At 44.2% G+C, this 9,517-nt stretch overlaps 1 protein-coding gene across 1 annotated transcript in view; it reads left to right on the top strand.

Moving 5' to 3' along the window:
* Positions 1–9,265, top strand: part of LOC311117014 (sodium-dependent lysophosphatidylcholine symporter 1-B-like) — a 28,566-nt gene extending 19,301 nt beyond the window's left edge. Inside the window, exon 4 of the mRNA XM_084192018.1 lies at positions 7,437–9,265. Coding sequence (XP_084048144.1) covers positions 7,437–7,596 — 160 coding nt within the window. The 3' untranslated portion in view covers positions 7,597–9,265. The remainder of the gene's footprint in view (positions 1–7,436) is intronic.
* The last annotated feature ends 252 nt before the right edge of the window (positions 9,266–9,517 follow it).

Genomic DNA, 9,517 nt, shown 5'->3' on the forward strand with positions numbered 1-9,517 from the left:
CCCAATGACCAGACTGACTGTCATCGAGGTCTACTGATTACACAGTTAGACCCAATGACCAGACTGACTGTCGTAGAGGTCTACTGATTACACAGTTAGACCCAATGACCAGACTGACTGTCGTAGAGGTCTACTGATTACACAGTTAGACCCAATGACCAGACTGACTGTCGTAGAGGTCTACTGATTACACAGTTAGACCCAATGACCAGACTGACTGTCGTAGAGGTCTACTGATTACCCAGTTAGACCCAATGACCAGACTGACTGTCGTGGAGGTCTGCTGATTCTGAAGGCAATCATCCTCCATGTAAGAAGCATGCCCACTCAACATAAAAAAAAAAAAGTGTGACATTCAATTCTGAAATAACTTATCACTGAATCCAGAATCACTAGGATATTTGTACTTGAGCGATTTGTCTTTGTCTGAACATACTATGCTCATCTCAAATGTTATTTGTCACGTGCTTTGTAAACAACAGGTGTGGACTAACAGTGAAATGCTTCCGGGCCTTTCCCAACAGGAGAGAGAAAGAAAATAGAGAAATAATAGAAAAGTAAAACACGTAACAATAAACAATGAGTATAAAAATGAGTAACGGTAACTTCCGGAAAGTTAAGAGCATTTGGCTAGTAATTGAAAGGTCATTGGTTCGAATCCCCGAGCTGGCAAGGTTAATAAAAATGTTAAAAAGCTGACGTTCTGCCCTTGAGCAAGGCAACTGCTCCCCGGTTGCCGTGGGTGTCGATTTAAGGCAGAGTCGGAGGGTTTGGGGTGAATGTGGAAGACACATTTTGGTTGAATGCATTCAATCAATCAATCAATCAATTTTATTTTATATAGCCCTTCTTACATCAGCTAATATCTCGAAGTGCTGTACAGAAACCCAGCCTAAAACCCCAAACAGCTAGTAATGCAGGTGTAGAAGCACGGTGGCTAGGAAAAACTCCCTAGAAAGGCAAAACCTAGGAAGAAACCTAGAGAGGAACCAGGCTATGAGGGGTGGCCAGTCCTCTTCTGGCTGTGCCGGGTGGAGATTATAACAGAACCATGCCAAGATGTTCAAAAATGTTCATAAGTGACAAGCATGGTCAAATAATAATCAGGAATAAATCTCAGTTGGCTTTTCATAGCCGATCATTAAGAGTTGAAAACAGCAGGTCTGGGACAGGTAGGGGTTTCGTAGCCGCAGGCAGAACAGTTGAAACTGGAATAGCAGCAAGGCCAGGCGGACTGGGGACAGCAAGGTGTCATCATGCCCGGTAGTCCTGACGTATGGTCCTAGGGCTCAGGTTCTCAGAGAGAAAGAGAGAACGAGAGAATTAGAGAGAGCATACTTAAATTCACACAGGACACTGGATAAGACAGGAGAAGTACTCCAGGTATAACCAACTAACCCCAGCCCCCCGACACATAAACTACTGCAGCATAAATACTGGAGGCTGAGACAGGAGCGGTCCGGAGACACTGTGGCCCCATCCGAAGAAACCCCCGGACAGGGCCAAACAGGAAGGATATAACCCCACCCACTCCGCCAAAGCACAGCCCCCGCACCACTAGAGGGATATCCCCAACCACCAACTTACAATCCTGAGACAAGGCCGAGTATAGCCCACAGAGGTCTCCACCACAGCACAAACCAAGGGGGGGGGCGCCAACCCAGACAGGAAGATCACGTCAGTAACTCAACCCACTCAAGTGACGCACCCCTCCCAGGGACGGCATGAAAGAGCACCAGCAAGCCAGTGACTCAGCCCCTGCAACAGGGTTAGAGGCAGAGAACCCCAGTGGAGAGGGGAACCGGCCTGGCAGAGACAGCAAGGGCTGTTCGTTGCTCCAGCCTTTCCGTTCACCTTCACACTCCTGGGCCAGACTACACTCAATCATATGACCTACTGAAGAGATAAGTCTTCAGTAAAGACTTAAAGGTTGAGACCGAGTCTGCGTCTCTCACATGGGTAGGCAGACTGTTCCATAAAAATGGAGATCTATAGGAGAAAGCCCTGCCTCCCGCTGTTTGCTTAGAAATTCTAGGGACAATTAGGAGGCCTGCGTCTTGTGACCGTAGCGTACGTATTGGTATGTACGGCAGGACCAACTCGGAAAGATAGGTAGGAGCAAGCCCATGTAACGCTTTATAGGTTAACAGTAAAACCTTGAAATCAGCCCTTGCCTTAACAGGAAGCCAGTGTAGGGAAGCTAGCACTGGAGTAATATGATCAAATTTCTTGGTTCTAGTCAGGATTCTAGCAGCCGTATTTAGCACTAACTGAAGTTTATTTAGTGCTTTCAGTTCTGCAACTGACTAGGTGTCCCTTTTTGTAACTTGGCTATATACACAGGGTATCAGTACGGAGTTGATGTACAGGGGTATGAGGTAATTGAGGTAGATGCAGGGGCTTGCAAAAGTATTCACCCCCCTTGGCATTTTTCCTATTTTGTTGCCTTACAACCTGGAATTAAAATTGATTTTTTGGGGGTTTGTATCATTTGATTTACACAACATGCCTACCACTTTGAAGAAGCTAAAATCATTTTTATTGTGAAACAAACAAGAAATTTGACAAAACAGAACTTGAGCGTGCATAACTATTCACCCCGCCAAAGTCAAAACTTTGTAGATCCACCTTTTGCAGCAAGTACAGCTGCAAGTCTCTTGGGGTATGTCTCTGTAAGATTGGCACATCTAGCCACTGGGATTTTTGCCCATTCTTCAAGGCAAAACTGCTCCAGCTCCTTCAAGTTGGATGGGTTCCGCTGGTGTACAGCAATCTTTAAATCATACCACAGATTCTCCATTGGATTGAGGTCTGGGCTTTGACTAGGCCATTCCAAGACATTTAAATGTTTCCCCTTAAACCACTCGAGTGTTGCTTTAGCAGTATGCTTAGGGTCATTGTCCTGCTGGAAGGTGAACCTCCGTCCCAGTCTCAAATCTCTGGAAGACTGAAGCAGGTTTCCCTCAAGAATTTCCCTGTATTTAGTGCCATCCATCATTCCTTCAATTCTGACCAGTTTCCCAGTCCCTGCTGATGAAAAACATCCCCACAGCATGATGCTGTCACCACCATGCTTCACTGTGGGGATGGTGTTCTCAGGGTGATGAGAGGTGTTGGGTTTGCGCCAGACACAGTGTTTTCCTTGATGGCCAAAAAGCTCAATTTTAGTCTCATCTGACCAGAGTACCTTCTTCCATATGTTTGGGGAGTCTCCCACATGCCTTTTGGCGAACACCAAACGTATTTGCTTATTTTTTTCTTTAAGCAATGGCTTTTTTTCTGGCCACTCTTCCGTAAAGCCCAGCGCTGTGGAGTGTACGGCTTAAAGTGGTCCTATGGACAGATACTCCAATCTCCACTGTGGAGCTTTGCAGCTCCTTCAGGGTTATCTTTGGTCCCTTTGTTGCCTGTCTGATTAATGCCCTCCTTGCCTGGTCCGTGAGTTTTGGTGGGTGGCCCTCTCTTGGCAGGTTGGTTGTGGTGCCATATTCTTTCCATTTTATAATAATGAATTTAATGGTGCTCCGTGGGATGTTCAAAGTTTCAGATATTATTTAATAATCCAACCCTGATCTGTATTTCTCCACAACTTTGTCCCTGACCTGTTTGGAGAGCTCCTTGGTCTTCATGGTGCCGCTTGCTTGGTGGTGCCCCTTGCTTAGTGGTGTTGCAGACTCCGGGGCCTTTCAGAACAGGTGTATAGATACTGAGATCATGTGACAAATCATGTGACACTTAGATTCCACACAGGTGGACTTTATTTAACTAATTATGTGACTTCTGAAGGTAATTGGTTGCCCCAGATCTTATTTAGGGGCTTCATAGTAAAGGGGGTGAATACATATGCACGCACCACTTATTTATTTTTTCGAATTTTTTGAAACAATTTTATTTATTTATTTCACTTCACCAATTTGGACTAATTTGTGTATGTCCATTACATGAAATCCAAATAAAAATCAATTTAAATTACAGGTTGTAATGCAACAAAATAGGAAAAACTGCAAGGGGGATGAATGCTTTTGCAAGGCACTGTGTAACTAGGAATAAAGTGACAGATAGTAAGCAGCAGCGTATGTGATGAGTCAAAAGTGCAAAAAGGTTCAAGGCAGATAGTTAAAAGCTTCCCGGACTAACTATTTAGCAATCTTATGGCTTGGGGGTAGAAGCTTTTTCAGGGTACTGTTGGTTCCAGACTTGCATCAGTGCCGCTTGCCGTGCGGTAGCAGAGAAAACAGTCTATGACTTGGGTGGCTGGAGTCTTGACAATCTTTAGGGCCTTCCTCTGAGACCGCCTTGTATAGAGGTCCTGGATGGCAGGGAGCTCGGCTCCAGTGATACACTGGACCGTACGCATTACCCTCTGTAGCGCCTTGCGGTCGGGTCAAGATGCTATCAATGGTGCAGCTGTAGAACCTTTTGAGGATCTGAGGGCTCATGCCAAATCTTTTGAGCCTCCTGAGGGGGAAGAGGTGTGGTCGTGCCCTCTTCACGACCATGTTAGTGTGTTTTGACCATGATAAATGGTGGTCCTCTGTAGCTCAGCTGGTAGAGCATGGCGCTTGTAACGCCAACGTAGTGGGTTCGATCCCCGGGACCACCAATACACAAAAATGTATGCACGCATGACTGTAAGTCGCTTTGGATAAAAGCGTCTGCTAAATGGCATATTATTATTATTATATTATTATTATTATTATTATATTATTATTATAAATCCATAGTGATGTGGAAACAGGAACTTGAAGCTCTCGACCCGCTCCACTACGGCCCTGTCGATGTGGATGGGGGCGTGTTCGGCCCTCAGTTTCCTGTCGTCCACGATCAGCTCCTTTTGTCTTTTTGACGTTGATTTCCTTGTCCTTCTTGACTTGTTGTTCTGGCACCACACTGCCAGGTCTCTGACCACCTCCCTATAGGCTGTCTCATCGTTGTCGGTGATCAGGTGCTTCTCTCGTGCACAAGTCTACACTCTTTTTATTTTTTTATTATTAACACTTCCTCTTCGGCGCACACAAATATAATTTTATATTTGTATTTTGACTGCTTTTTTGGTACTTTTATATACAGCAATCACAATAATACATTACTGAACATACAGTATGCTCTTAATCCCACCCCTCAGCCCATCCCACCTAGCACCATACTGACCCACCTAGCACCGTAGTGACCCACCTAGCCCCGTAGTGACCCACCTAGCACCATAGTGACCCACCTAGCCCCGTAGTGACCCACCTAGCCCCGTAGTGACCCACCTAGCCCCGTAGTGACCCACCTAGCCCCGTAGTGACCCACCTAGCACCGTAGTGACCCACCTAGCACCGTAGTCTACACTCTTAGTATCTGAGTCCCCCTCACATAAACACACAGGTACACGGAGACTCCCTCACGGGCAGGCAGGTCTGGGTACAGTCTGTCTATGTGGGCTAGGTCCAGTCCTGTCTGTCTGGGCTGGCTTGGCTGGCTTGGCTGGCTTGGCTGGCTTGGCTGGCTTGGCTGGCTTGTCATGAACATGATTTAACTGATGTCTGTGGTTTCCTTTCCAGTCATCCATTGTCTGTGGTAGGTAGGTCTGTAATGATCTCACCTAAATAATTGTCAGACAAGGAACCGATTTCTGTCAACAAATCAGAAGTGGAAATGTCAGACTGAGACAAGATGAGTCAAACACACAAAACCACAGTGTGAAAACTCCAACAGTCACCGTTAAGCTCACAGTGACTCCAACAGTCACCGTTAAGCTCACAGTGACTCCAACAGTCACCGTTAAGCTCACAGTGACTCCAACAGTCACCGTTAAGCTCACAGTGACTCCAACAGTCACCGTTAAGATCACAGTGACTCCAACAGTCACCGTTAAGACCACAGTGACTCCAACAGTCACGTTAAGCTCACAGTGACTCCAACAGTCACTGTTGAGCTCACAGTGACTCCAACAGTCACCGTTAAGCTCACAGTGACTCCAACAGTCACCATTAAGCTCACAGTGACTCCAATAGTCACCGTTAAGCTCACAGTGACTCCAATAGTCACCGTTAAGCTCACAGTGACTCCAACAGTCACCGTTAAGCTCACAGTGACTCCAACAGTCACCGTTAAGCTCACAGTGACTCCAACAGTCACCGTTAAGCTCACAGTGACTCCAACAGTCACCGTTAAGCTCACAGTGACTCCAACAGTCACCGTTAAGCTCACAGTGACTCCAACAGTCACCGTTAAGCTCACAGTGAAAAATGTGCAACACAGTCAGTCGCTATTAAGCTCAGTGATTCTTGGAGGTTCAAGACGCTGAGCCCATCTATAACCTCAGTCATGCAGACATAGATCAAACGATTCAATGGAATTTAGCGAATCGGTTCAAGCAGGATGCAGCGTGATCATCTGTTTCTTACATCTCTCTGGTATCCTCATTCTGAAGTATTCTGAGGGGAAAGAGTGGGGAAGAATGGAGGAAGAAGATTCAAGTTCAGTCAGTCAAGATGTGTTATGTCCTAGATGTTGAGAGGATCTGTCCCTTATACTCTGTCTGACAGACAAACCCGAGTTGGTCATGAACATGATTTAACTGATGTCTGTGGTTTCCTTTCCAGTCATCCATTGTCTGTGGTAGGTAGGTCTGTAATGATCTCACCTAAATAATTGTCAGACAAGGAACCGATTTCTGTCAACAAATCAGAAGTGGAAATGTCAGACTGAGACAAGATGAGTCAAACACACAAAACCACAGTGTGAAAACTCCAACAGTCACCGTTAAGCTCACAGTGACTCCAACAGTCACCGTTAAGCTCACAGTGACTCCAACAGTCACCGTTAAGCTCACAGTGACTCCAACAGTCACCGTTAAGCTCACAGTGACTCCAACAGTCACCGTTAAGCTCACAGTGAAAAATGTGCAACACAGTCAGTCGCTATTAAGCTCAGTGATTCTTGGAGGTTCAAGACGCTGAGCCCATCTATAACCTCAGTCATGCAGACATAGATCAAACGATTCAATCGAATTTAGCGAATCGGTTCAAGCAGGATGCAGCTTGATAATCTGTTTCTTACATCTCTCTGGTATCCTCATTCTGAAGTATTCTGAGGGGGAAGAATGGAGGAAGAAGATTCAAGTTCAGTCAGTCAATATGTGTTTTGTCCTAGATGTTGAGAGGATCTGTCCCTTGTACTTTGACTGAGAGGTGAAAAAGGATCGGTTCGAGGGTAGAGGAGTGACCACTGTAGTCAAACAAGAGGCTTTGGTTCAGAACAGGCATGAATCTTGAGGTGACTTAATTAGTGTCTAGGGGCTGGGAGGAAGAGAGACAGAGAGGGGGAGGAGCAGAGAACTCCAGTCTCTTCATAGTGTTTGGGAGGGTAGGAGAGCTCTGATTGGCTGAAACTGGTGGTGTGTTGTGGGCTGGACCAATAAGACACGGCTGTATATAATTTTTTTAAAGGGTGGCTGAGGAATCTGAAGGGGTTACTGCAGTTCAACAGATGTGGAGAAGCTTGAGGGGATCGAGAGCTGAAGGTATGAGCGCCGTGTCAATGATTTCCAGTGGAGCTGCGACTACGGGACTAGGCAGAGTTATGCTTCCCAGAGGGCTCCGCATCTAGATTTTACTTTAGGTTGACCTCCTAGTAGGAGCAGCCCATAGCTTTATACATTTAGATCAGATTTATACACGTTTCCTAACACTAATAGCTTTAATAACTAGGCCTACACTGCTGTGTCAAATGTAATTACTAGAAGTCCTAGTCTTTTAGACCACGTTATCTATTTTTCTTTTTTGCACTGTTTAATGTCACTGGATTCATAACTTGGTTATTTCAACATCATGACTTTTGTCAACATTACCAGAAAGTCTGGTTTTCTAAGATAAGCCATGTTTACACTTATCCTGCAAGCTATGTTTAATTGAATAGAAAGCATTGACATTTAACTGATCCAATAATCCTATATAATTTCCTTCATGTGATAGCCACTGAATAGGTATGAAGAATTTCTTGAGAACCACGTTGGCTAGGTGTGGGACACGTTGGCTAGGTGTGGGACACGTTGGCTAGGTTTGGGACACGTTGGCTAGGTTTTCCCACTACTGTGTTTGAATACAAGTCGTCACCCACATGACACGCCATACTATACTGCTCTGCTATCATAATTACCGGAGGTCATAAAAGTCCTTATAACCTCACTATCTCTGCTTCATTCGAAACAAGCTTAACCCCATCCCTTTATTAAGATGAGCATGTCGCTACGAGTGTTTGCTAAGCCAACTCCTAATAGTTATTTGACTTTAAATAAGTTTAACTCTGACTCTCCCTCGGTCAACTATTTTAGTGGCAGGAGGAAGTAATGACTCCCTAGGTAGGCGCCTGTTCTATGCTTCTGGTTATAACCTAGCCCAGGGCTCTCCAACCCTGTTCCTGGAGCGATACCCTCCTGTAGGTTTTCGCTCCAACCCCAGTTGTCTGATTCAGCTTATCAACCTGCTAATTATTAGAATCAGGTGCGCTAGATTAGGGTTGGAGCAAAACCCTGCAGGACGGGAGCTCTCCAGGAACATTTACATTTACATTTACATTTTAGTCATTTAGCAGACGCTCTTATCCAGAGCGACTTACAGGAGCAATTAGGGTTAAGTGCCTTGCTCAAGGGCACATCGACAGATTTTTCACCTAGTCGGCTCGGGGATTAGAACCAGCAGACCTTTCGGTTACTGGCACAACGCTCTTAACCACAAGGTTGGAGAGCCCAGGGCTAGGTTATACTGTGTGGTGGGTAGGGGCAAAGACTCACCACGTGTGTGCTAGACTATGCACTGTAAACCCTAATAAGTTCACATAACTCAACAATTATTTTGTAACAGATTACACAAAAATATTTTAGTGATGTTTTTAAATGTTTTAAGTTTACATAAAATAAAAATTACATTTACAGTTGCCTTAAATTATCTCAATGTTATCTTATAAATATTGATATTCCTCAACTTATAATTAGGGAGTAATTCACTCAAAATTTTCAATATTTTTCAACTCATATAATGTGGGAAATACACTCAACATTTTCAATATTCTTCAACTCATAATGTGGGACATGCAATCAAAATTAATTCTAAACTGAAATACTGATGTTCGGTCCATTACACAATTATAATCAGCGAATAATGTTAGAAAACATGAAAGTGACACCACAGAGACAATTTAACTTTTTTTTTATTCAACACAATGTGCTTTTAAAAAGGCACTAATCAAAAGGAGCTCAGTCAAAACAAAGTGCTTGTCATAAATTAAAACAAAAAAGGAAAAGGAAATGACTCCATAAAAACAAAATGCGTTTTAAAGTACATTAAGTGTTAATAGTTCCATATTCTGATAGTGGTCATTGCTACAGAGGGTAGATTCAGTATTTTGGGTCTCCATATCACATTATTCAGTAAACATTATGATAAAAACTCACAAAGGCTTCATGATAAAATTCAATAAGATTCAATAAGATTCTAATTATAATCCATCCTCAACAGCAATGACAACTATT

The sequence above is a fragment of the Coregonus lavaretus genome (genome assembly GCF_964263955.1).
Source record: "Coregonus lavaretus genome assembly, contig: HAP1_SCAFFOLD_2643, whole genome shotgun sequence".
Lineage (NCBI taxonomy): Eukaryota > Metazoa > Chordata > Actinopteri > Salmoniformes > Salmonidae > Coregonus > Coregonus lavaretus.